The 27,953-nt window shown below is 41.0% G+C and overlaps 1 protein-coding gene across 4 annotated transcripts in view; it reads left to right on the top strand.

Moving 5' to 3' along the window:
- ESYT2 (extended synaptotagmin 2) overlaps window positions 1–27,953 on the top strand; it is a 67,548-nt gene that overhangs the window by 1,955 nt on the left and 37,640 nt on the right. For all 4 annotated transcript variants that reach the window (XM_083466729.1, XM_083466728.1, XM_083466727.1 and 1 more), the window contains exons 2-6: window positions 14,377–14,418; window positions 16,153–16,287; window positions 18,019–18,095; window positions 20,627–20,699; window positions 21,270–21,359. In XM_083466729.1, coding sequence (XP_083322855.1) covers window positions 14,377–14,418; window positions 16,153–16,287; window positions 18,019–18,095; window positions 20,627–20,699; window positions 21,270–21,359 — 417 coding nt within the window. The remainder of the gene's footprint in view (window positions 1–14,376; window positions 14,419–16,152; window positions 16,288–18,018; window positions 18,096–20,626; window positions 20,700–21,269; window positions 21,360–27,953) is intronic.

Raw genomic sequence — 27,953 nt, 5'->3', positions numbered from 1 at the left:
ACCTTGCAAAGCAGGTTAGCACTTTGTGCATCTGGGGAAGCAGACTGTAGTTCACAAAAGCTGATGCCATTAAAAGCTGATGCCATTAAAACTGACATCTATTAAGATACCACAAGGCTTTTTGTTGTTTTTGCCACTTGAGACTAACATGGCTATTCCCTCTGGAAATTTAATTAAATAGTTTCTTGTGTTCCTAAGGAGAGCCCTGCTTTTAAACGCTTCATCTCCGTTAGTATCTGCACGAATTATGGCACAGTAATTTGTGGGTGTGTCTTCCATATATTCACTAGGAACTGTGCAAGCCAGCCTTCAAGACTCTTCTACCATTTGATTAAAAAATAAAATAATCCCTATTTTCATAGATTGGGGTATGTATTACTAATACACTTTCAGTATGGCATGCACTTGTTTCTGCCCTAACTGCACAAGAAGCTTATACAGTGTGATTTATCAAGGTGAGCTGAGGAGTTGCCAATCTGAGGACTGGTTGGGATAAATATTTCTGAGGGCAAAGTACAGGCCTCTGACAGCTGCTTTATATTGGGGGGGGGGGCTTGCTCACTTTGGTAAGGGATAGGAGAACTTGGACTGAAAAACTTTGGTAAGCAGAAGGGGAATAGGATCTGTCTATGGTTTGGGGCAGGGCTCGTCCTACAATTAGGCTGAGTGAGGCAGCAAATGTTGGGGAGGCAGGGAGTGGTTGCAAGGTATTGGAGAACAGTGCTGTGTTCACCATTCATAGTTTGCCCTGCACCCAGTAAGCTAGCCTTTAGATGCGGTGAAAGATGCAGTTTTGTTTCTAGTGTTGAAGAAAAATTCAATTACCACCAGTCCATCTTGTCTTTTGCCTCAGGCATTCCCTTTTTCAGGGCGCATGTTCATGCTGTTACATGTTATATATATGTATATACATATATATACATACAATATGTGCAAGGAGAAGAGTATTTGTTAGTACAGATACTTGATTGGGATTTCTGGTGATTACAGTGGATCTCTGTGTTGAGAACTATTCTTGGGTAACTAGAAAATCCAGGCTAGGTAGTGTGTTCTGCAAGGGAGATTTATTTTCCAAGATGGCAGGGGTCCCAGATCTTGTCCTTAACAGTTGGGCATCTCTCTTCTCCCTCCTGTAAATCTTTTGTTTTCTTCAGCCATTCTCAGTGTTATTTGTAACTTCTAATAAAGCTTGATTTTGTAATACAAGTCGTGTTGCTAAGAACAACATTAACGGTCAGTATTGGACTGTCTGTTGCCATTCTGAAATTCTGCTCCATTATGAAAGTAAATCCTTAACTAGGAACTTGCAGATTCCCTAATCATTTTTGTGGTTTATCTTTCTTCAAGGTACTCAGGGGCTATAAGTCTAAGATTTCAGTGGTCTGTGAAGCAGGTGCAAAAAGATATTCCCCAAATGCAATAACATAAATTGTATGTAAAATGGTGTGTGTGTGTGTGTGTGTGTGTGTGTTTATATGCATTTTTCTGGGGAGAGAGTCCAGAGTTTTTATCAGATTCTCCAAGAGGTCCATGACCCCCAAAAGGTTAAGAACCACTGATGTAGAAACTTTTTAAAAAGATTTAGCTCCAGATTGATGAAAGCTTCCCTCCTGTTAGGGTGCAGTCGTAACCCCAGTCATTGCCTGGCTGGGCTTAATGGAGCAGTTAGGCTACCTGCTATGAATGCAAACCTGGGTAGAAAGTGTGTGTAGTGGAGGCAGATTGTTGTACCAGCCTGTACCAGCCAGGCCTGCTTGGGATCATATGGCTCTGCTCCTTCCTGCCCTGGAATACCCTGTTTTGGAGCTTTCTGCTGGCAGTGCTTCCATCTACCCATCAGGTGGAATGGGGAGTTCTGCATCAGCAGAACTGTCATCACTGTTATCACTCTTCAGCTGGAGGCTGGCATGGCTGGACAGAGGGATTCCTCTGCCCTATCCACCACCATGCCATAGTCTGCAGCAAAGGGGGTTTGCATTATTCTGTAAATTTCGCTGTGTTGAAGGATTCTGTTTAAGCTCAGATTTGTAAAATGTTACAGGTAGGCCTAAGTTGAACTTCAGGCCTTGTTGTTAGGAATGTTTTTGCTCTACTAAATAGGGGTCCATGTTTTGGTGATGCTGAGTTATGGCTCAAAAGGATTCAAATATTTAGGGGGGGGGGACAACCTGGATAAGAAATCAAGGCTCATAGTCATGCCCCTTGTTTTGCCATGGTTCAATGTGCCAGATTCGTGGCCTGCTTTTGTTAGCAGATCTGTGTTTCCGAGATGACTGAACGAAAGCTTCCTGTTGGCTCACACAGGAATGAAACAACAGCAGTAGAATGTGGTAAATCTGGGAGTGGCAGTGGTTGTCTTGGCAATGGAGATGTTTCTCTGTTCACAGATACTTCAGGTTTTTCACCAGTATTTCTGTGTAGATGACGCTCAGAATACATGTATAGTATTTCCAAATCTGGATTGTTGCTTATTTTTATGAAATGTGTAGAAACTTTAGAAGGGTCATAGAACGTTGCACCTTAGAGAAGTAGATTTACAGTGTAACCCTTTACATGTCTACTTGCAAGTAAGGTACATGAAGTTCAACCCAACTTATTCCCAAGTGTGTATAGATGACTGAGCCTTAAATTGAAGACCCCCCAGCTAGGTAGTTTAATTTGGATTTGGAGAGTTCATCTCTGTTGGTGGCCATGAACCAAGTGTCCCATCCCTTGGCTTGAACAAACGTGCCTGAAAGCTGCTAAAATATCGCTGAGCCCCTTGGAGAAATGACTCTATAATTCTTCAAACTGAGTAATATTCAGAGATATGCAGGTAGGAGGAAATTTTAAATTCAGGTTGGCAAAGAACAGCTGTTAAATAGATGCTGACTAAGGTGCAGGTTGATCTGAAGAGAACCAGAATTTAAGCCTGTCATGTATGTCTTTGTAAAGGGTTTAAAAGTTATATTAAACTAAAAATGGAATTTGGCCAATGCTTTTTAGATACAAAGGTAGCACACAGATAAAATTTTGCAGTCCTGCTGTAGTGGAAGCTGGTGTACACCTTTATTTCATATGAAGATGTGTTGACATGAGAAGGATCCATGTTAGGACGTGGTCACAGTAACCATGAATGTTGGAATAGGAATTTATTTTAGGGTCTGCCAATTTTTGAGACTAGTGTAAATCGAAAAGGGTATACAGTGTTTGGGCTAGATTGATACTTTGATGCTGAATACTTGTACCAGTATATTTTGTTGCTCTGCAAAACAGCCAGGTATATTGAGCCCTTACAAAAATGGCCCTAGATACATTGTCAGTGCTAACATTTCTGAGAGACTAAATCATGGATTTTGAAGAGTCTAAGTTCTCCTAAGCTTTGCTTTAGGCTGCTTAATGAAGCATGGGCTTCACAGACTACAATGAAATAAGAATACTGCTTGTGCTGCTTTGAATATGAAGAGAAAATTGTCCATTGTAAATATTATGTTTCCTCCCCTTCTTTCTCAGTGGGTACAAAGTTATGGTTTGTGGTTGGCAACATAAATAATCTTAGGTAGCAGAATTGATGATGAACAATTTTAGAAATTACATAGTTGAACATTTGGTAAACTATATTTACAAATTGTTTGTCAGCCTACATCTTCAGTTTGATTTTTATTCATCCAAGACTGGCCTCAGTGGATAATCAATACTTCTTTTTTTGCAGTAAAATGTCTGGTCTTCAGCCGTATCACATTTGCATGGAACCAGTCCCATTGAATGACAGGACATCTCAGTAAATAGGCATAGAATTGAACAGTTAGGGTTTAATATCCTGTTCCTAAACAAGTTGCATCCAGGTCTCATTAATTTTGGTGTGTTGGTGGTGCTGTGATCATATATGTGTTATTTAGGAGTAAAAACTCTTTTTCAAGGTTGATTGCTGGAGGAATACTGGTCAAAATACAGTAGTAACGTCTTGTCTGTGTAATTTAAACAAATACAAACTTCTCTTGCAGAACTTGTGTGTTTATAAGAACTTCTGGAAGAATCACTTAGAGTGGCATTCTCTTGTAATGAGTCAGTGCAGTAACTCCCCCCCCCCCCCGACTTCTGGTGCAGCTGTAAAATTTCTACCAGTAAGTTAGACTTCCTTTCCTAACCATGCTGCTTTAGATGTCAGTTACATTTATTTCAGTGCACTTTATTTGTAACTAAGAGTGTGCTTTCTTTAAAAGTGAGTTTTGTTGAAATTTGTGAGACGTCCCAGTAAATATGCTTGGGTTTGAAGCAGTAGAGGTGGTGTTCTAACTCGGTTGAATAAGTGTACAATGAATTTGTTACTAAAAATGAGACTGTAGTTTGTCTTTGGCTGAAAATAACTGTCATATGATGAGCATTACATTGTCATTTGGCTGTCCTTATCGTATAGCAGCATGGCTTAAGCAATATATTTCCGCTAGTTCAAAGGCAAGCTCCTTTGCATGTCAGAGTAATTAGATTATATCCGCTAACATCTGTAGAAAGCATTTTTTAGTTGAATCAGATTCTTAATAATGAAGATATTAACTAGTGCAATGCTTAGCATACCTCTTCCTAATGCTATTTTCATAACCTTTATATTCCATCAGCTAGTTGTCAACACGACTATCCTTACTCAAGCTTGGCTGTGTTGTGTGATTGTGATACAGCACCAAGTGTTAAAGTGAGCCTTGTGTATTTCAGCAGTCCTTTTTTCACCCCAAGCCTCTAACAGTGCAGTTCTAAAAATACGTGGACTTATGCCTTAGCATGTTCCAAATAGCTAAATTCTGCAAGAATTAACAAAGCTGTGGTCCAATGAGATGGTGTTAGCCTGATGCTGAGAGGAGAGGAATAACACTTGAATATGCTTGAACATGGATGTTCAGTTACCAGGAATGCATAATTGATTTTTCTCAATAAGACTTTGCCAGTGTGAAGTGCCACATGATACTTTCCCTGTAATTAATAATGGAAACTTTATGCTCACATGACGAAAGTATGAGAGTAGCTGTGCATACCACATGATTCAAACATCCGTCCTGTCATGCTCCACTCCACAGTAGCCCCCTCTTCAAATGTTGTTGTAATGCAAATGTTCTATGGCAGAAGTTAATAATCCAGCACACAAATTTAAGGTTCCATAAATAGTGTGAGGGGTTTGTGTGTGTGTGTGTGTGAACCTGCTGATAGAGTAGATAGCATGGCTTCTTTTCTGGTTTGTTGTGATGTTAACTTCCAGTTGAAATTCATTCAGACTTTAGAAAGAAGCTACAGCTTGTTTGTCAGTTTGTGTCTTCACTAAGCCAACTAATGTAGAGGTGCTTGTCCAGTTTCTTGCAGAGCATTATTAACTTGTGGAGCACTTCTAGACCATGTGTAAAGTGCAGGTACCACTTCTATTTGTTGTGGTATTTACAGGCTTCGTTTGGTTAGTTGCTAAGTGAGCTATACCAGGTCATCTGTTCATTGCCATTGCTTGTGGTATTGAAATTGATTCTCTGTTCTCAAGTCATTTTAGTGGAAAATAGCTTTCATCTCCTGCCTTTAACTGCCTTCCAAGGCTTTCTCTCCCGTCTAGAAAAGAAAGCATCTTTAAAATGAGCTTAAAGTTCTGTCACAGGTGCCCCAGCTCCCTTTCCCCCCCAACCAGTCCTAGCTTCTACAGCATCCTTGGGAACATGCGAATGGCACCACATCCTCAGTTGTTCTTGAGACTTGAATTTATGTAGCACTGCACATAAAATCTTGCCAAATTGCATTCCTGGTTGCTTCTGAATTGTTTGTGCTGAGATTGCCAAGAGTGGTCTGATTTGTCAGTATTTTGAAGTTTAAAATATGCTATGTTGGCTCACAATACTCCAGATGTTTTATTTTATTTATTTGATAAAATTTATATATTGCTTAATGGACCAAAAAACCCTAAGTGGTTTACAAAAACAGCATAAGATATTCAATAAAAATGCAGCTAAAATTAAACATTAAAACAATTTGCCATAACATTTTTCAAAACATTCCTAAAGTGAGAAGTTTTAAAACAAATATACATTACATGTTAAAAGTTCATCATAAAAATTCCATGTCTGGGTAAACTTGCCTAAACAATTTTTTTATTAGGCATTGAAAGCAATACAGTGAATGTGTCTGCCTAAAATTAATGGGCTGAGAATTCCAGAAAGTAGGTGTTGCTTCACTGAAAGGTTGATTTCTTGCAAATGAATGTAGAATGGGCATTATGTTTCACAATTTGATAAAAATGCAGCACTGGTCTCACTAGCTTATTCTGTACTATTGTACATTTAAAGCATTTATTTATGCAGTTTCATGAAATTTTGCTTACTGTACCCTTGTTTCCTTGACATCCTGCAGACTTTGTCAGAATTGAGCTGGCACACTTTTGAAATAGAGTACCTGACATGAAATTCAAGCAGCTTTGAATTAATATGCTGTCAATCCAGTTGTTTCTAGGGATTGGCAAAACAGCATGGGAGCTGAATGGCAGATTTTTCTTGACAGATTATATGTTTACATTTGTGTTGCTTATATGAATGTTGCCTTAGGAAAATGACTGTACTGCTTTTGAAACCAAAATAGATCTAGGTGGTATAGTCAAAGCACCTTTTCATCTCTCTTGCTATTTTTACTTTGTTTGTTTGTTCTGGATGTTTTCTCAAAACCTTGCTTTTTCAGCCATGTGTCAAATAGCAGGCATAATCATGGGCCTGCAGAGAGGCCAGGGGATCACATAATTAAAACCAGAGCCCTAAAGGCAGGACCCTCAAGGTATCCAATGTGATCTGTGCAACAGAGCAAGTCCCCAAAAGATTAGCCCACCTTATCCTAAGAGTTTGCTGCAGGCAAGAGTGCAGAAGTGAACAAGATGCCCCATATCAGACATGCCTGCCTGCTACCTTCAACTTTGATCCCCCCCATCTTTATTAAGTTTAAATAACAGCAGATTCACATGTATGATGCTTCACAAAACAACAAAAATAAATCCATTCGTTTCTATACAGTTCATTAGCAGCTTTCAACTTTGACCGTCTCTTGTCAACCCAGGAGCACTGGTAAAGTTTCAGAGGTGTACAAGAGTCAATACTGTTCAGATTTATTCTGTTGAATATCTGGACCAGGGGTCAGCAACCTAAGGGCCATGGGCCACAAGCGGCCCACGGGGGTCATTTAACCAGCCCGTGAGCTGCCCCTGAACCAAGCTGCTTGCTCAGTGAGTCCCCGCCTGCTGCACTAAACCAGCGCAGCGAGGGGCCCCGCTTCCACGGCGCCACAAATCACGGGCACTTGCACTCCGGCCCATGGAGGAATCTCCGCTGGAGTGAACCTTGCAGACCCCTGATCTGGACTATAAAATGCTAAGGGAACAGCTTTTTGTACAGGAACATTATTCTAGCCCAGCTGAGTCTGTAACCTGGATTTGGTAGTAGCATTTTGGACAGGCAAAATGGAAGGGAGCATGCAGTTTAGTTGGAAAGCACATCCTTTGGACGCAGAAGCCACCCCAGTTCAATTCCTGGCATTTCCATTTAAAAGGACATCAGGCAGTGGTGATGGAAGAGACCACTACCTCAGTCCTTGTTAGTCTGCCAGTTCCAGTTGAAAGTGGACAGTACTGGTCTGACTTGGCATGTGGCTAGCTTCATATTTATATATGTTCATATAAATACTGTTATCTCCTCTGACAACGCTGAGTAGACAAGTCCAAAATACATGTTCATGAATCATTAGGGGCACTTGGTAGTGTATACAAACTTGGCCTCTGGACAGAATGTATTTCAAGTAAATATTGCTAAGGGTGTGCCTCTTTCTAAGTAGTTTCTCCATGTTACAGTACTTGCTATACTACTCTGTTAAAGTGTACTTTCACTTCTTTTATCTCTTGGTTCTCTGTGCAAAGGAATTAGGTTTCCTTGGAGTTTTTGGTGATGCCGCTGTGCTCCTTTTATTGCTTAAGTGTAGAGATTAATGGTAGTCCCGCCCTCATTTTTATGGCCATATGATCACGAATAGTTCTGTTTCGAAAGTATTGCCTATAGATATGTACTCTGCACATCTGGCATGGGAAAGAATGGAAAGTGTTACTACAAGAAGCTTGAATCTTGGTTCAGCATCCAGTCTCTGTGTGTCTGTGGCCATGCACTTCAATATATGTTGTGACTGAGGGAGACGGTTTGGTCAACTCCCTTCTGTGTCCCAGATCTAAGCTGCAGCTGCACATTGCGCAGGAGGCATCGGGGTGTTCTTAAGACTTGCTGAATTGAAAATGCAAAATAATTAAACTTAATTTTGGTCTCTATAAAACAGCTTTCAAAAATGACTGCCCCTCCCTCCTCTCTTTTGCTTTGCTTGCTTTCATTTATTATATTAATGCTCTTATTTGTATGAATCATGTTAGCACGCAGTCTTGAGTTCAGGGGAAAAAAGTCTCATGAGATGTGGCTTAATGACTAAGCCTTTTTCAAAACTAAGCTCTCCCATCTGCCTAGAAATAAAATATGCACTGCCATTTCTCTGTAAACAATATGTCTTTGCAGTTGTTTGCCTCTTAAAAAAATGGTTTAAATAAATCTCAGTCAAGACGGTTGCTGCGTAGCAGTAATGGCATATGTTTTTTAGCATATCCAGCTACATTGTAGGAAACCAAATTGCCTGTTGTTGTTGAAGGTAGTAGGTAAGGTAAAGGACCCCTGGACGGTTAAGTCCAGTGAAAGGCGACTATGGGGTGCAGCGCTTATCTTGCTTTTCAGGCCGAGGGAGCCTGCGTTTGTCTGCAGACAGCTTTCTGAGTCATGTGGCCAGCATGACTAAACTGCTTCTGGCGCACGGAGGACTATGATGAGTGCAAGGGCTCATGGAAATGCTGTTGACCTTCCCGCTGCAGGTGGTACCTATTTACCTACTTGCACTGGTGTTCTTTCGAACTGCTAGCTTAGCAGAAGCTGGGACAGAGGAACGGGAGCTCACCCCGTCCATGCAAATAATAATTAATTACAGAGAGATCTGTATTGAAAACAGCATGTCGATGACAAGCATGAACGATTCCCGATTGAGGAAAAACTACATTTTTGTGCTACAAATGGGTTAGCTTGTACACAGCTCTACTTTGCTCTAGTGTTTACCCCAGAGCAGCTTGCTTATCATTGGAGGCAATACCACAAATGTGGAAATCTGTAGTACAATTGCATAATGTGGATTACATGAGCATAGATGCCAGACTATAACTGAATATATATTTATTTGTAGTATTTCTAGCCCACGTTTCTGTTCAAAAAGTAAGTCCAAGCTGGGAAACAAAATATTAGTACCTGAAATGCAGTATTAAAACATACGGTAAAACCCTCATAAAAACGTAGCTTTTATATCAGCATATCTAACAAAATTTTAAAAAGAATTGATTAAAGAAACTTTACTTTTGTTTAACCCAGCACTCTATGGAACAATAATTGTAGTTCTGGTGAAGCTCCTTAGAAAGGGAGTTTCAAGAGTTAGGGTGATGTAACTCAACCCTAGTCTCTGCTCAAGTAAATGCTGGGGAAGAGTTCATTCAGGAGAAAATGCTGTATAAGTTACACCAGGGGTCAGCAAACATTTTCAGCAGGGGGCCAGTCCACTGTCCCTCAGACCTTGTGGGGGGCCGGACTATATTTTGAAGAAAAAATAATAAACGAATTCCTATGCCCCACAAATAACCCAGAGTTGCCTTTTACATAAAAGGACACATTCTACTCATGTAAAAACACGCTGATTCCCGGACCGTCCATGGGCCGGATTTGGAAGGCGATTGGGCTGGATCCGGCCCCTGGGCCTTAGTTTGCCTACCAATGAGTTACACCATGAATTGTACCCAGCAGGTAACAGGCAAGCAGTGCAACAAAATTCAGCGCATTTTTGGCAGCCCACTCAGAATAGTAGGTGTACAGCAAGGCTGTTCTAGAACATGCTTATTTAGAAATTCTAAGGCTTGAATCTGAAGCATTTGCATGCTGTACGGATTTCACATTTGAACATGTAAATTCCGCTCCTGGCAATGGTCAAATGATCGATAAGTTTGGGCAACAAAATTTGAAGTGTGTAAGAAGAAACAGCGGGTTACAGAGGGTTGTATCTAAGTGCTAGTCTTGCTCACAGTAGATGCACTGAAGTTAAGGGACATGGCTAACTTGGCTTTATTCATTTCAGTGGGTCTGCTCCAAAAATATCTTAGTCGGATTCAACCTAGGATATTTAATCACCTGTTTTGATTTTTGCTTTACTATGCTCAACATGCAACAGAAAATTACCTGATTTGGAAGTGGATTGATTTATGGCTGCAATAACTCGCAATCACACATTTCACATATTGTATACTTCACATGTTTGTGCATCCCCACCCCTAGAACAAAAGCTTCTGTTCACCCCAGAAGCAGCCATTTCTGTCTCCTTCCTTCTGAGAGGTTAGCCTGTCTTTAGCATTTGGTACTGCTGGGACAACAAACAAACAAACAAATCTCTTTTCACTGCCTGCATCTTTATTTAGAGATTTTGCAGGGCAACATTTACCGTAGGCACTTACTGGTGCTTTGCCCCACAGCAGGTTTTACGATGGGGCTATGAATGTATTTGGAATAGCAAGGAGTCCAAATTTTACACAGGATAAAAAAGCAACTTCTCCTGCCTGCATTGTGTTTTCCTCAATAGGCTGTTCTAGCTCAGATGTGCCTGATGTTGTGCTAAGCTAAGCAGAGCTCTTCCCAAGAGACTGTCATTCCCCTGACTTACGTTGAGCACTTTTTGTTGTTGTTAATTTGTTGAGGAAGAGGTATGTTTCTCCCTATGTATCCAGTCTTCACTGCCCAGAGTTCGGCTGTATGGATTGCAGATAACAGGGTACATGCCAGACAAGAACGGAAGGACTGCAATACACCATCCGTATCAATTAGTGTTTTGTTAAGTGCTTCTCTTTTTGGTTCCTAGAAGGGCGACAGGGTACCGAAGGAGGAAATGTGTTGAACCTCTTGCAGTGTTTACATACAAATTGAGAACTAGCTGCCTGCGGATGGTTGATGGTGTTGTGATATCTAGGATATGTTTGATGCCTAAAATAGAACAGAGGCTTGCATTTCTCATGGTGTTTGAACATGCTGTAAAACTTGTCATAGCTTAAAATAATGATGCATTAGAATTAGAGGTTTGGGGAGGAACTGGCAGATGAAGCACACAGAAGAGTATTCAGAAGAAGAAAGGAAGATAGCTGTTTAAGGAACCAGTGGTACCCACAACACAGTTCCTGAAGAGGAATGCTCTTGTCCAGAGCTCAGGTCAGCCTGGAAGAGGATGCTATAAGGCCCTTGTTGCTGCTTAGACCTCCCAGGTGGGGTGGCTTTTGGTTCTGGAGTGTATAGTTGCTGCCGCCTCCTGCTCTGCCTTCCCCCTCAGCTGATGAAAGCCCTCCCCAGCCTCCATTGACACTTTCTCCTTAGCAGGAAAGGGGAGGAGGAGAGCCAGTATACTTTAGCCCCCTCCTGAAGTGGTGGAAGTCAGGGCAGAAAGGTGAGATGTGCCCTTCTCCAACTCAGGTTCCCCTCTTTCTTCCTTCTCTTCCTACGTTAGAGCCTGCCATTCAGTGTAAACATTGCTCAGCTATTATATCAGTCAGCTTCCTGAGCATCAGTTTTTTGTGTGGCCATTTCACTGTTGAATTGATAGGCATTCAACTTCCTGAGCTCTCTCTGTTGGAGGGAATAACTTTACAATTATCTTGAAACACGTATTCATCACTTGTTCATAAACTGGTCTCATTACATTTCCGCTTATTGTTGTAATCTTACGCTTTAACCCCTATGTAAGCTAGTCCATGACTTGTTGCCAATTAAAATTGTAAATGAAAAGGTAATCAAAGCCACAAAGCTGAAGGGGTAAAAAGGAGTTGTGTCAGAAAGGGACTAAATAAATGTTTTGCAAATGAGGGTTTTAAGAAAAGTAGCTGATTGATGGTTTAGAGACTTGCCTTGAATTCCTGTAACCTGAAATAGTTAAAAAATGTGCTTAAAAAACAACTACAACGCCTTTTTCAGTTTACTAGGTTTGCTTCAGAGTTAAGAGCTACACAAAAAAGGTTATGTAAAAACAGCAAAGAGCTCTGGCAGTACTTTACTAACCATTGTGGACAAAATGGCTAGAACACTGAGGAAGATCTCAGCTATTATATAAATATTTCAGGTTATTCCATTCACTTCTCAGTTGCTTCCCAGGTAGATCGATTCTAGTGTCTTTTAGTTAGGGTTAAATTCTAGTTTTCATTCAGAGCACAGAAGATACACTTAATTTTCTGAAGCATAAATGAATAGCCTAAAAAAAATTCTGTGGAGACATCACTGCCGCTGTCTGTTTGTTTTAGACTTGATTGCCCCATGTGTTTGAACTCTATATAAATAAAATATTGTGTTCTACTACTTAGAAGCACCCGGTATACATTATTGATGGTTCTCATGTACTTAAGCTCATTACGTATGACAACTGTTTGGAGCAAATAGCCCTTTTAGTGAAGGTGTTACAGATTTGAGATGAAATAAAAGTCTATGAGCAAGCAAATTTAAAAATCCTTTATTAAAGAAACAATGTCTATGACCAAGCAGATTAGAAAATCTTTTATTAAAGTAACAGTGTCTATCAGTCATCCTTTTTTTTTTTTTTTACCACAATGAGCCAGCACTAGCAGTAAAAATAAAACCAACTAAGCTTGAAGAGAATGAGGCCAGCAAATTGACGTACTTTTTTATTTGTGGACTGTCAGTAGTCTTAAGAAATAGAACAGTGCAGATGTAGGCACTTGATCAGCCATAGGCAAACTCCGGCCCTCCAGATGTTTGGGGCTATAATTCCCACCATCCCCAGCTAACAGGACCAGTGGTCAGGGATGATGGGAGTTGTAGTCCCAAACATCTGGAGGGCCGGAGTTTGCCTATGCTTGTACTTGATCATTTAAATATGGATCAAAGTTGGTTAGCAAGCCATAGTTATATCTGTGGCTTCTCTACTGTACTTTTTAACTGTAATTAAGGCCACTGTAGGCAGATTGGGGAAAATTCGCATTCAAAAGGAGGGAGAGATGGTGCATATATACAGCTGCCAAGGTTCTAACTACGGTTATGATGGGGCTTGATAACAAATATCTGTCAAACATTTTGAAATACAGTGGTACCTCTGGTTATGTACTTAATTCGTTCCGGAGGTTCGTTCTTAACCTGAAACTGTTCTTAACCTGAAGCACCACTTTAGCTAATGGGGCCTCCCGCTGCTGCCGTGCTGCCGGAGCACGATTTCTGTACTCATACTGAAGCAAAGTTCTTAACCCGAGGTACTATTTCTGGGTTAGCGGAGTCTGTAACCTGAAGCGTACGTAACCCGAGGTACCACTGTACAGATAATCATTTTGTGCAGGGGTTCCATTCCTGGGCCCTGTGCACATCAGTGGAGTGTGCATAAGCCAGCCCTGCTATGCCCCCATTCTGCCCTCTTCTCAGTCGCCCGTCAGTTAGATGCATGCAAAATGGTCACTGCCTGTACAATATAGTTCAGTTCAGATGACTTTCCAAAGCATGGTCCTTGAGGATAAGATATAACTTGTGTGCGCCTGCACACTTGTTCTCCTTTCAAGCACAACTTCACTTGGTAGTTTAGCAAAGCATAGGTTGTGTTTACATCTGAACTGCACACTCTTTTCCAGGCTTGCCCTCCAAACCATGACCAGAAACCACTTCAGATTATGGTGTAACTGACCGATTTGGACAGTGCAGTGATTTACGATTAGTGCTAAACTGCAAACGATGTGCTTGGTTTTGTGGGGTGGACAAATGCACAAACCTAGATGAACCTTTGCAGAACAGCATACAATGGCAGCATCAGATACACAATGCTGTTCTAACATTTGAAGATAATAGTTAAAAGGTCACCAGTCAGGATTTATCTTTGGATGGGGGTTGGGGAGGCACAGGGATAACTAGCTTTCAGAACAACCTACTTGCAGGGGTAACGGAATAATATCAATTTTTGGGAGCAAGCAAAGTAGACAAACTATCCCTAGTCTCCTGGTATGAGCCAGTAATAGTAATTGGACATTATTACTTAACAGAGTAAATTAGCTGTGGCAACCAGACCCATGATTTCTCCATGTAAAAAAGATAATTGCCAAACTGGATTGTACCATATTTATGGTACTCCATGACCCTGTTGTACTTTCAGCGGCAGGGTCACCAGGTGAAGGGTTTGGCCAACAACTGTAGAAAACGTTTCAAGCCTGGTCATGAACTTGTATGGTGCAGTTCATCGGCCTTGAAGTCCTTGACTCATGTTCACAGTGATTGTGACCTTGTGCGTTTCCATTTTTCTTTTGGTTAGGTGCACTTTCCAGACACAGAGAGAGCAGAATGGCTGAACAAGGTAAGTTATTCTTTCCTTGCCTGGAAGTTCCTTTTATTGCTTCTTCCCGTTGTCATTTTGTCTTTTGACCAACTCTTATTACCTATACTTGGTGCAGAAGCTCAGAGTATCTTGTAAGGGACTTGAAGAGAATAGAAAGGAGTTTATCAACTCCTCCTCATGTTGGCAGCCATAACTTCATGCTAATTAGTTCTCACATATTTGCAGGAGAAGTGATGGGGAACCTTATGGCTTTTGGGGTCCCTTCTCAAATGAAATTCCTGAGTCTGTATTGCAGAGGGAAAGCTCCCAGGGTGATGAACAGATAATTTATTGGAGAGGCTTATTTTCTCTAACTGATTTGTCAATCCTACTATCATGGGGAAATGTTTTTAATGCAGATGTAAGCCTTTAGTTGATCCTAGTGCCCTAGCTTAGGGGAAAACTCCAAATTGTTACTGTTAAGCTGAGTTAGAGGACAATACAGTGGTGCCTCGCAAGACGAAAAGAATCCGTTCTGTGATTCTCTTCGTCTAGCGGTTTTTTCGTCTTGCGAAGCAAGCCCATTGACGGATTAGCGCTATTAGCGGCTTTTAGCGGCTTATTGGATCAGCTGATAAGCGGCTTAGCGGCTTAGAAAAAGGGGAGAAAGGAAAAAAAACCAGCAGGAACTCGCAAGACATTGTCGTCTTGCGAAGCAAGCCCATAGGAGATTCGTATTGCGAAGCACCTCCAAAATGGAAAACTCTTTCGTCTAGCGAGTTTTCCGTCCTGAGAGGCATTCGTCTTGCGGGGCACCACTGTATGAGGCAACTTGTCTGATTTCCGTAATCCAATGACTGCATCACAGGTAGAATCTTCCGTTCATGACTGATTGTGTGTGAAAGTGAGAGTGTTGTCCAATCTGCCCCTTCATCATAGTCCTCATCTCCATATTTTCCTTCCTTCATGCTTTCCTCCTCTCACTTTGTGTGTGTGTGAGTGTACTCAAAATTTCATAGATGTATGAAGTACGTATGTAGCCCTTTGCTGTGCAGGTTGATGTGAGAGGCTTTCCTGGTGCTGCTGCTTACGTTCTCAGTGCTGTGCTTTGCAGCCCTCTTGCCCCAGCATCTTCAAACACACCCAAGGGGAGTGTTTAATGCCACATTTTTTCCCTTCCCCCATTTATAATAAGACTTTCGCACTGCAACATCACTCGATTATAAGAAGGGAAGATGATGCGATATCAGCTGTTTGTTGCATCACCCCTCATACTGCCCTCCTTTCTTTGCCTTCTTGCAGCCAGTGTGGGGCCTTGAATTCTTATGCTGTGCCATTGCAGAATATGAAGCATGGCCTTTCAGCTTTTACTGCAATTGCACAGAAAATGGACTCTAGTATGATCTTCTATGGCTTAACGTTCCATGGACAGTTATAGCCACAGAGACCTCAAGATGCCTATTCTTTTATGTACGTTACTTTCTCACTTCTGTGGAGCATCTTTGATAGGAGTGCATGTTCAAAAACATTTTAGGTAGTCATATATTACATTAAAACATGAAAAAAGTTAAGTGAAAGAAGTACACAGACATCTTAGTTATATGGAGCACAGCAGATGAATTTTCCTGGTTGTAGCCTTTATGAGGCTGCTAAGGCAACTGAAGGTGATATAAAATGGGAAATTGTACACAAAACTTTTCAATGAAATACTTCTACTTATGCTATAGTGTGTTACAGCAAGAACCTACAAATGCCCTTTTTTTTCTTTCTCAGACTGTAAAACACATGTGGCCTTTCATTTGCCAGTTCATTGAGAAACTTTTCCGTGAAACAATAGAACCAGCAGTGAGAGGAGCAAACAGCCACCTGAGCACCTTCAGTTTCACAAAAATTGATATAGGGGATCAGGTAAGTTTCTTCTAGACTGTGCATACTGTCTAGACACTTGGAACCTTGTGTGAATTAGGGCGCCGGCTATTTTCTTAAGAGTGATTATGGGCAAAGAGTGATTACGGACAAGGTGGTAATGTACAAAAACAGCTATAAGTTCATTTATTCAGTTTGACCAGAGTTCGTGTTTTGGCAATATTCTCCTGGAGATGATTATTTCAAAAGCGATATTTTGCTTTTCTGGAGGAGGGAAGATTGTAGTATTGTTGTTGTTGGTTGTTATTGATTACCTGTCCTTTACCTTAAGCTCCCAGGGCAGGTTACAACATTAAAACACAACATTACTACACAATATTAAAAACTCTTTAAAACAGCTTACAATGCACTTGATGTGTTGCATGATATTTTTGTTGAGGAATTTTCTTATTTCGCTACTGTACTGAGATGATTGTATCAACTCATTGTGTGTTTGAAGAAACAATACCTATTTTAAACTAAATATTTATACGAGTCTTGTAGTATTGTCAATTGGCCGCAACATCTTTACATATTTTTGGCCGTATTCCAGTACGTTGGTGTTAACTGTCATCTTTGCCTTATGCTGAAGGCAGTAGATTTTTTTTATTACAATTTTTTAGATGACTTTGCTTTTCCTGTCTTGTTTGTGGTCAATCAGAGGCTTAATTGGTGTTGTGGTGTTGCTGTGATAACAGAAGTGGAAGCATTTCAGAATGTAAACTACTGTACTTGTGTTACAATATTATCTAAAAATTTTTTTAATGCAGTCTAGATGCCAAGATTGGACCAACATTTTCCCATTATCCTTTGGAAAAACTTGCTCACAGCACAGGCGTACAAGCACATCTGTTCAGAGCAGATACTGGTTGATTGCTCAGCTGAGCTGTGTGTTGTTCCCGGTCACGAATCTGCTCTGCGGATTGTAGTTCAAACATTAGTTATTTGGTTAACCATATCTCACAACCCACACTGTAAACATTTGGGCAAAAATAGCCTTGATAGATCTTGTAACACCGCTTCTGCTTATTGATTGATGTGGAAGATGTGTTATGACCAAAATGAGATATGCCATTTGTTTTCCTCTCTTAAACAGAATTGAAGTACAAACTTGGAGTAGAAACGGTGCAGTAGGTGGGAGCAATTTTATAGAATACTCCCTTTTCCTTTCAGTTTTCTGTTATTCCAGTTTCTAAAACAAAACTCCCTAGAAACTGTATGGAATAGCAACATTATATTTACGAGAAATAACAAAATTCATCCTTGCCTCCTTTGAGTTGGGAATCGAACTTCCTGTTTATGTGGAACACTGAAGGTGGCATGCAAAATGCCTATTCAGGCTGAAATGTGTAGGTTTAACACAGTAATAGCATCTTATACATTGATGGTGAAAGTAGAGCCAATTCTCTTCCACTTTACAAAAGCATCCTTGCCAGGTTGCTTGGATCCAGTTCTTATTCGCCGCAAGTGATCAGGTGTGCTGCGTTTCAGTGTTTCTGGTACAGTATATGTCATTATAGGACAAAGAAACCCTACATTTTGATATAATGCTAATGCTTTTTATTACTCATGCAGTTTTCCTACACGGAATTTGTTCATAGTGACACATCCAGAATAAGAGGGGCATATTCCGTTAGGTGGCATTTCTGAATCTGTGTCCACGTCAGACAGCATTTCACACTTGATGGGATGATTTTAAGAGAATAATTACTTAAAACTTATTTTTCTCTTTAGCCTCTTAGGATTAATGGTGTTAAAGTGTACACTGAAAATGTGGATAAAAGGCAGATAATCTTAGATCTTCAAATCAGGTAAAACTGTCAAAATGTATACGTCACAAGTTTAAATTTCTCAAGTTTCGTATTTTTAAACAATGTTTCATTTTCCATTGGGATTTTTTTTGGCAAAATGCTTCCCTGTGCAGGAAAATACATTTTTGTTTACATGATAAAAAAATTTAGAAAACCACTAAGGGTTTTGATAGCATGAATATGTAACATTAAGCAAGGTACTATTGTGCACAGAAATAAAAAAAGAAGTTACACACATTTTTTGATAGTAAGAGCAGAATAAACGATTTCTTGGATCTGTGGATCTGTCACTTCAGTGAAGAGGGGTTTTCTTTCTTCTTGTTCAAGTCTGTCAATGGCCATAGTTTAGCATTACATGGATGAGCCTCCATGAACCCACACAGAACATCATGCTCATTCCCTCCCCATATTGACTGATCTCCTGGAGGCTTGTCCACACAGTGCTAAGCCAGCTTTGTATTTCAGCACTTCCCTGATAGCTGTAGGAGAGAAGGAATTGTGTGTGGGCAAGTGAGAAGGCTAGTGGAGAAGGAATTGAGTGTTGCAACCCTTCTCTGTGCCCAGCATAGAAACCAAGCAGGCTTGCAGAGGAAGGAATCCTCCGCCTCCATTTTTTGCATAGATAAGGCAGTAGGAAGAGGGGACAGAGCCCTCCATCTGTTTGCTAGGCCAAAGCACACTAGGTTAGTTGTTTTTGTAGCTCCCCTAAACCATATTTAGCATTAGGAGCAAATTGGGGGCCCATTGTACCTGTTGAAAGTAGAGATGCATAAACTGTCAATATGTGACTTACGAGGGTTCCTTCAATGTACAAGATGTGCCTCCTCAGACATGAAGAAGGGGATGTTTGGAAACAACCCCTTCCTGTCTCGCCCCCCCCCCCCTTCTATTAAGTAGATGACAGGATAAAGAATGAATTGGAGGGTTACACTGCACTGCTTTTCATTAACTAGAAAGCTCACATACAACAAACTTTAACAATTTAATTATAATTTTTTTGCCTTGAAGTGGTGCTTAAAAGGTTTTTTGGCTGATTGAATGGTTTAACATGTAGAACATGCTTTCTCTTTGTTTCACTGAGGCCTTAGATCAGCCTTCGTCAACATGGTGCCCGCCAGATGTTTTGGACTAGATCCCTGCGCTGGCTGGGGCTGATGGAAGTTGTAGTCCAGAACATTTGGAGGGTATCAGGTTGGCGAAGGCTGGCTTAGATACGAAAAAACATACAAATAAGGGGACTTTGGACTTCTCTTTTGAAACTGAGAGGAGGTTCAAAAGCAGTTTGTAATATGGAACGGAGGAGTCTGTTATTTCAAGAAGGCAAAATCTTACTTGTCATGACTAAAGTAGATCTTTGGATCCTGGCCAATAACTTTTTAGGTTTTAATAGGGACAAGCAGCACTAACCATGGTTCTTTGCCTTTATACTCTTGTACACTATAAATCTTTAGCTCCTTCCCCTTTAAATTGTGTGAAAAGAAGCCACATTAGTCATCTTCAAAGTATTCATGGGGACAAATGGTTAATAAACTTCCTAGTAATGTGTAACATGTCTGTCTGTCATACTTGGGATCTGCAGATTAATGTAGCCTTGCATAGTTCACAGACATTATGCACTCGGTGGATAAAATGTTCTGCTTAACTTGGTGTCCAAATAGCAGATCATGTTTCATACAAGCTGTATTGCAAAGACACAGTCCAAGGAATATGGGTTGAAGGGCAATAGTGTCATTCATGAATTGTATAGGTGCAGCCAGCTAGCCCTTTTCTGATTTGTCTTGTTTACTTCAATTAGGTATACTTGGTACTGCAAATTAATACAGTACCAAAGAGTCTAATCAGTTTAAAAGTAAAAACAAAAAACAAACAAACAAAAAACAGGATATAAACAGTATCTCTTGCATGTACACAGAATATACTGAGCACGTCATAAGGATTGGCGAAACATTTTAACTAATGAGCCTAAATGTGATTTCTGGCATCACCGGTATCAATGAGAAGACCTGCACTGGGAGTGCATGTTTGACATACACGTGGGGTTGTATCAAATGCTAATCATACTGGGAGCTAAACCCATTGAAATTCATGGACCTAAGTTAGTCATGTCCATTAATTTCGTTTGGCCTCTTTTGAGTAGATACTAGTTGGATACAACCCATGGTTTCTAATATGTAGAAAAACGCATTACAGAACATTGTACAAGGGCTGTGATTTAAGGAGGCCATTAACTCCTGCAGAAATGATTGCACGTTTGCATCAAGGTTTATAAAGCAGTTCCACCTTTAGCAATGCTTCCCTGCCAAATCAAAGGCTGCTGTTTGTAACTGGAATCTAAGCAGAGGCCCTGGAGGAGGCCCTGAAGAGGAAACTACCAGTTTAATCCGATGGCTTGTATCTAGCAAAGCAACACTGGGTCACAGCCTAGGCCTAATCTATTTTGAAAAATGATTTTTAAAGTAAACTTGCCATTGATTTCTAAAAGTGGTCATTTACTAATGGGCTTTAATGCAATGTGTCCTTGTGCTTCTCAGTTTTGTTGGCAATTGTGAAATTGACTTGGAGATCAAGAGGTACTACTGCAGAGCTGGTGTGAAAAGTATACAGGTAAGCTGCGTTTTCTTCCTACCTGACACAAAGCTAAATTATTTACAGATACAAATGTCATAAAACTGTGCAATCCTTTCCCCACCCCAAAAAGGAAGCAAACTTTTTAACAATCGTTTTGTTCTGTTCGGCATAGACCTTAAGTATGCAGGTACAGTGGTGCCCCGCAAGACGAACGCCTCGCAAGACGGAAAACCCGCTAGACGAAAGGGTTTTCCGTTTTGCAGGCGCTTCGCAAAACGAATTTGCCTATGGGGTTGCTTCGCAAGACGAAAAAATCTTGCGAGTCCCCGCGGGTTTTTTTCGCTCCCCCCCTTTCCCTAAGCCGCCTATCAGCTGTTCCGCTGAAAAACCCGCTTAACAGCTGATCAGGGAAAGCCGCTAGACCGCTGTAGCGCTAGTCAATGGGCTTGCTTCGCAAGACGAAAAAATCGCTAGACGACAAGAATCGCGGAACGGATTCTTTTCGTCTTGCGAGGCACCACTGTATATTAACAGACTTCTCCATTAATGATGCAGTTCTCTATATTATTAATTCATGTTTAGTATTCTGAATCTTTCCCCCCTTAGATTCATGGCACTATGAGAGTTATATTGGAACCTCTGCTTGGAGATATGCCTTTAATCGGAGCACTGTCTTTATTTTTCCTTAGAAAACCGGTAAGTTAAAAATCTAGATTGCTTCATTCTCTAGCTTACAGATTGTTGCTTTTTCACTTCAGTAAATCAGTGCTTAGAATAATTTTCTAAATCTAGGGATGTCTAATGGGAATTTATGGCTCACCCTAGCGTTAGGCCAACCATGGTTCTATTTGATTAAATCTGGTCCTGAAAATAAATTTGAGGAGATCAGGAGAGACTAGGCCTCCCTCCACTACCCCATGGTGGGTTGCTGACAAATCCATGACTGTAACCACCATACCTTGGTCACATCCATACCATATATTTAAAGCACATGGCTTCCCCCAAAGCATTCTGAAAACTAGTTTGTCAAGTGTCCTGGAAATTGTAGCTCTGTGATGGGTAAGCTGTAGCTCCCAATATTCTTTGCGGGAAGCCATGTGTGTTGAATGTATGGTATGGATGCCTTCAGAGTAGAAAGCAGGATCTAAACTGGCCTTGGGAGCTACCACTGGCTGATTCTTGATCAACAAGGTTTTGTTGCCTTCAGTAAAGTTGAAGGTCAGTTTACGTTTATGGTAAGAGAACTAAAAACTGTAGTACACTTTTCTATTCTGGCCACCTTTTTCATGCTTGTACAAAGTATAATTTCAATAATCAAATGAAAGGCCATGTTGATACAGTCATGTTTAGGCATCAAAGGTTAACGGTGGTGGGTGTATCTGTTGTCATCCTCTTAATATACCAATATCCACTGCTCCTGAAAGTTGGAATCATTTGTTAAGCAAGCTGTAGTTGGAAACTACTCAAATTCAGTTTTAGTTTCATGACATAATTAACTAAAAGGAGATAAAAACCTAGTGCAACATAATTCAATTGGATTTTAAACAGCTTATATTCTGCAGGTCTGGTGTGCAGGTCTAGTACCTAATTTATGAGAATCTCCACCTTTATTTCAAAAAGGGAAATATCCAGACCTCATGGTTGCTGAGAAGATGAAAATGAGTTTGAGGACAGTGTTTATGAAGGCTCACAAATCAGATAGGCAGGGATCGTCTGCATGATGAAATCCCTTTTATATGATCCTAATCTCTTATTTCCTGCCTCTTTTGCCTGCCTCTTTCATTCTCTTTCTTTTTTCCCTCCCCAAAATACTCTGAGCTGCAAAATCCTAAGTATTATTTTGTTGATTGTTATTTAAAATGTTCCCAAACAGTGTTCCCAAACAATGTACAGTAAAGATATCGGAAAACAGAAAGTGTAATAGAAATAAATATGTAGGGCAGTATCTAACAAAGTGCTTCTGCTAGCACAAAGATTTCCACATGCACAGCAAAACCCATAACAGATTTAGGGGGCACACGGGGAGAAGAGAGGGAGAGGAAGTTCCATTTTGCAGCCAAAAGTCCTTGCATTATTAGAAACACTTCATTGGCTACCACCCATACAGAGTAGATTAAATGCAAAACTTTAAAACTCCAAATTTTACAGTTATAGACTGCAAAATGGCTGAAGCTGCCTGAAGGCAAGAATTGTAGGCGCATGTCTAATTTTGATTGGAAGCTGATTCCAGAGAGCTCTGTAACTGCTGCAGAGTTATGCAAACTGGAGAGCTCGTATAGGTTTGGGCACGGGGAGGTATTGTAAAGTTCTGCCTGCCACTGCAGATGAAGAAGTATTTGACCTTGTTCTGTCATCTTCTGTGAAGATCATACTTTTCATTTGGCATCTTGCTTTGCTCTGCTGTCACTCTGATTTCAGTGTATCCTATAAACAACTAAAATTGGAGGTTAGTGCTTATCATCATCTAGAGGTAGGGAATGTCCCCCACCCTTCCTAGTTATATAGAGTATGCAATATTTGCTTAAAATATCCAGGTGTGGGAAGCGGAGTACAGAAAGGAAAGAGATTTTAACCATTTGTGAGATTTGAGTTGTAGGTTAGTTTCTAAAGCATTTTTATCCTGCTCTTCTGGGAAAGGTCTCCCAGAGCAGCTTACGTAGGATCAATGAAAACAAAACAGTCTGTGTCTATACTGTAGTCTAAAAGGCATGATACAAGAGGAAAACAGGAAGAGGAAAACAAGGGACGCTGGGGAGCACTTCCTAAAGATACATACTAGTTCTAATGACCACGAACTGGAGTAGGAGCAGTGAAGGGAGTGGAGAATCTGGAGCAGGCACCCCCAAACCTGGCCCTCCAGATGTTTTGGGACTATAATTCCCATCATCCCTGACCACTGGTCCTGTTAGCTAGGTATGATGGGAGTTGTAGTCCCAAAACATCTGGAGAGCCAAGTTTGGGGATGTCTGATCTGGAGCTTGTTTCTCAGCAGAACCTATGGAATGGCATCCTATCTTTCCTTCTACAGTTCTCTCTTTTCTCTCCCTCTCCCCCTCTCTCTCCCTCCCCTGTTTTAAATTGAGCTAAAGTTGGGCCATAACTTTTATTAACTGCCAGCATTCAGCCCAAGAACATGTGAAATAATAGCTGGTCTCTGAACGTTAGTAAAATGCTTTTCTTTACTCCTTGACAAATCACATGATTGACCTCCACTGCCAGAGGCATTATGTTTTCAAGACCCATTGCTGGGAATCGCTGGTGGGCAGAACGCTGTTGCTCTCATGTCCAGTTTGCAGGTTTTCACAGGCATCTTGTGAGCCACTGTGAGACCAGAATGCTGGAGTTCATGGGCCCTTGGCCTCATCCAGCAGACTCATCTTATGTTCTTACGCTCTTCGTCATAAGAAATATTTCATTGCCCTCAGACTTTATACAAGAAAAAGTTTCTAGGTTGCTTTATCTTGGCAGCTACAGCTAATTAGAGTTCGCACCTTTTATAATTGCTCAGCCTCAGGGTGAGGAAAAGGTAAATTGAAGGAGACAAGTTATCCTTCCAGAGACCATACTCTCTGAGCAGAGATCTTCAATATTTTTCCGGGTGAAAAGGATATAAGCAGCAGAGCTCTTTACAAAACAGGGAGGAACTGGCCATAAAAATTCTGGCTCTATAAATTTATGAGAGATGGATCAGAACTGAACTGAGCATGCACAAGGGACTTATTTTTAAAGAGGCAAATCACAAGAAGAGAGAGATTAGAGCAACACAAAGCTTGGAAGTCTGATAAGAAGTGAAAGGCACCATGATTTCTACAGCTGCATAATACTACCGCTCTGTTCTTTGGCACCTCTCTAATGAAAATTTGTGCCAGAATATAGTGGGAAACATCTTTACGGCTCCAGGGTTCAATAAGAACAAGGAGCGTATGTGACTAGAGCAGCCTTTTCCAGTCTGTTGTGCTCTAGACTACAATCCCCATCATACTTGACCATTGGCCATGTTGACTGGGGCTGATGGGAGCTGGCATCCAGCAACAATCTGGAAGGTCACACGTTCCACTATAGCTTTTGCATCCTGCAAATACCTTAAAAACTTGTAATTCTCAGGATGCAGTAAATTTTGATTTCGCCATGCTAAGGCAATTATTCCCAAAACACCCAATTATTCAAACATGAGAATTTATCGTATTGAAAGAGGCTGTAAGAAGTCATCCTCAGTGAAGCAAAAGAGCAAGGATTTAAGCTGCAACTCAGGGGGTTTAATTTGTGGAAGTGAATACTTCATTTTCCTATCAGTGTTTAATATGCAATATTTCTATTTTCCTTGGGTTAGTTCTGTGCTTATTTTAGTTCTGTTCATAGGACACTGAAATAACCTCATTGGCTAAACTTTGCAAACTAGCCACCACCTGCAGTTGTTATGTTTAACATTAAAAAAAGACGACCTGGAGCAAATTCACTGTTTTTTAAATTGGATTAGCTGGTCTGCCCAAGAAGCAGGTGGCTAATAAAGATGTTAAATTATCCTGTCCAGCTTTGCTGCTGTGGTTAGTGGAAACAAGGTTTATTTGGAAAAAGGATTACTGTTTCAGCTGGGGTAATACATGTTAAATAAATTTAAAGGGCATTGCCCCAGGGATGAACTGCTGCATAAGGAAGTATTGGATGTGCTAAATAAGTAATAGTTGCATTATTGGGATGTAGTTGCTGTCTTGTTTTAGAATAGGGGAACTTCTATTGAGGTTTCCCCCCCCCCCTTCCCCTCACCCATACGAGCTTTTATACAGGGTACCTCAGGTTACAGACGCTTCAGGTTACAGACGCTTCAGGTTACAGACATCACTAACCCAGAAATAGTACCTTGGGTTAAGAACTTTGCTTCAGGATGAGAACAGAAATCGTGCGGCAGTGGGAGGCCCCATTAGCTAAAGTGGTATCTCAGGTTAAGAACAGTTTCAGGTTAAGAACGGACCTCGAGAACGAATTAAGTTCTTAACCAGAGGTATCACTGTATTCCATTTCTTTTCTCCATATGAAACAAATGAGTAACCTGTTTCGGGGTGGATAAAAATATTGGGTGGGGGAGAGAGAAGGGGGTACTGCTGATTCTGACCCTGCCCTCTTTTTGGCTTCAGCCTTGCCCATCTCCAGTATACAGCCTCTGAGGAATTAGGGAATGTAGCTCTTGACATAGAAAGGTTCTTGCTTGCTTGAATTTGTACCCCACACTTTAGGCAAAAAAGCTCCCAGAGTGGTTTACATACAATCAATGAAAACATACAGTCCCCTGTCTTAGTCCCCTCTCCCTCTCTTTCTCTTCCTAATCCTAACACACATGGGGAAAGGGGCATGGAGGAAAGATGGAGGGAAATCAAACTCTGGCAACAATTCTTAAACATTTCGTTCTTATAATTAACAGCTTACGTAGTTCAGGGGTGGAAGGTGCCTGATGGAGCCAAGCTTTCGGAGCTTCCCACATTCTGAAGTAGAGACATTTCTGCCCTTAAGGAGCTGGTCCATAGCTCAGTGGTAGGGTGGCTGCTTTGCATGCAGAAGGTCCCCGGTTTAGTCCCCAGCATCTACAGGTTGGGCTGGGAAGAAACTCTAGATAGTTATTGCTCTGGTTATCTCCCGCTTGGACTACTGCAATGTGCTCTACGTGGGGCAACCTTTGAAAGTGACCCAGAAACTACATCTAATCCAGAATGCGGCAACTAGACTGGTGGCTGGGAGTGGCCGCTGAGACCACTTAACACCGGTCCTCAAAGACCTACATTGGCTCCCAGTAAGTTTTCTGAGCACAAATCAAAGTGTTGGTGCTGACCTTTCAAGCCCTAAACGGCCTCGACCCAGCATACCTGAAGGAGTTTCTCCGCCCCCATCGTTCAGCCGAGGCCTTCTGGCAGTTCCCTCACTGCGAGAAGTGAGGTTACAGGGAACCAGTTTGTAGCCTTCTCACTAGTGACGCCCACCTTGTAGAACGCCCTCCCATCAGATGTCAAGGAAATAAACAACTATCTGACTTTTAGAAGACATCTGAAGGCAGCCCTGTTTAGGGAAGTTTTTAATGTTTGATGTTTTATTGTGTTTTTAATTTCTATTGGGAGCCACCAGTGTGGCTGGGGAAACTCAGCCAGATGGGCGAGGTATAAGTAATAAATAAAAATAATTATTATTAATAGTATACTAGATGTACTAGTGCTGTCTGCTTCCTTCCAGATGTTTCTTTCATTCTCCTCACCCCGCATGAATGAGAGAAATTTCTCCCCCCCCCCCAGCCCTTTTGCACATGCCAAAGAACTCTGTATGTGTGTGTTGGTGGGAGTTTGTAAAAAAGAAGAAATAGAGGCCAGCCTAGTAAGCCCAGCCAGTATTTTGTGGGTCCCTAGTTTTATAGTTTGCAATAAATTAGACTACATTGTTTTAAAAATGTAGAATTTAAGGGGGATTAGTTTTATGATGCTGTCTCTCGTTCTCTCTCCCCCCACCCACAAAAAAATTATGTGACAATCTGAAACAACTTTTTGTGTTGGATCAAAATTTTACTACTGTCATTTTGCCATCATGTAAAAAAATTGAGAGATGTTGCTGCCAAGAAAAGCTTCTCCTTCAGTATTTTCGTAAGGAGAAGCACAGAGGAATTATTTGGCAACTTGTCGTGGATTTTTTCTTCTCATATTTTCCAGTCCAAACTAACAACTGGCAGTAATTCAGCATACTCCGCAGACAGTATCTGTTGCCGGCCTTGATGACTATATATGGGAACATAGCCTAAATTAATAAATCTGAACATACTTATCTAATGAGTTTGCTCAAGCCTTCTGAGCCATACAGAGATTTTTGTCAGACAGCCCCCACTTTGTACTGGCTGCAAAAATTAGTCATCTTCTTTGAGTAACAGAAGATGGCATACGTAACCGTTACATGTTTATCGAGAGGATATATGTTCAGCTAATTGTGAAGACTTTTAAATGACAGAACAAGCATGAGAAGAATTTGTAAATTTCCTCTGATAGCTTCCCCCCTTATGATTAAAGGTTTGAAAGGGAAAGTCCTGTGGCAGCTTAAGGAGAAAATAGAAAGCCTGTGTCCATATTAGTAAATAGAGCCTGCTTTCTGCAAACTTCAAATTCTCCTTTTTCCTGTTGGAGGCTGGTTCGAGTGGTTGAATGGGCTTGGCTTGCTGTCTGCTGGAGTGTTTGTGCCACTGTTGTGAGGCAGACTGGGCCCCACACTTTTCCACCCTCTTTTTCATGCCGGGGTTACGTCCTACAGGTCGCACCTAAAGCCAAA

Source organism: Podarcis liolepis (assembly GCF_965112155.1).
Source record: "Podarcis liolepis genome assembly, chromosome: 12".
Lineage (NCBI taxonomy): Eukaryota > Metazoa > Chordata > Lepidosauria > Squamata > Lacertidae > Podarcis > Podarcis liolepis.
The sequence above is the reverse complement of the archived record's forward strand: the minus strand, read 5'-3'. Positions and strand labels throughout refer to the sequence as shown.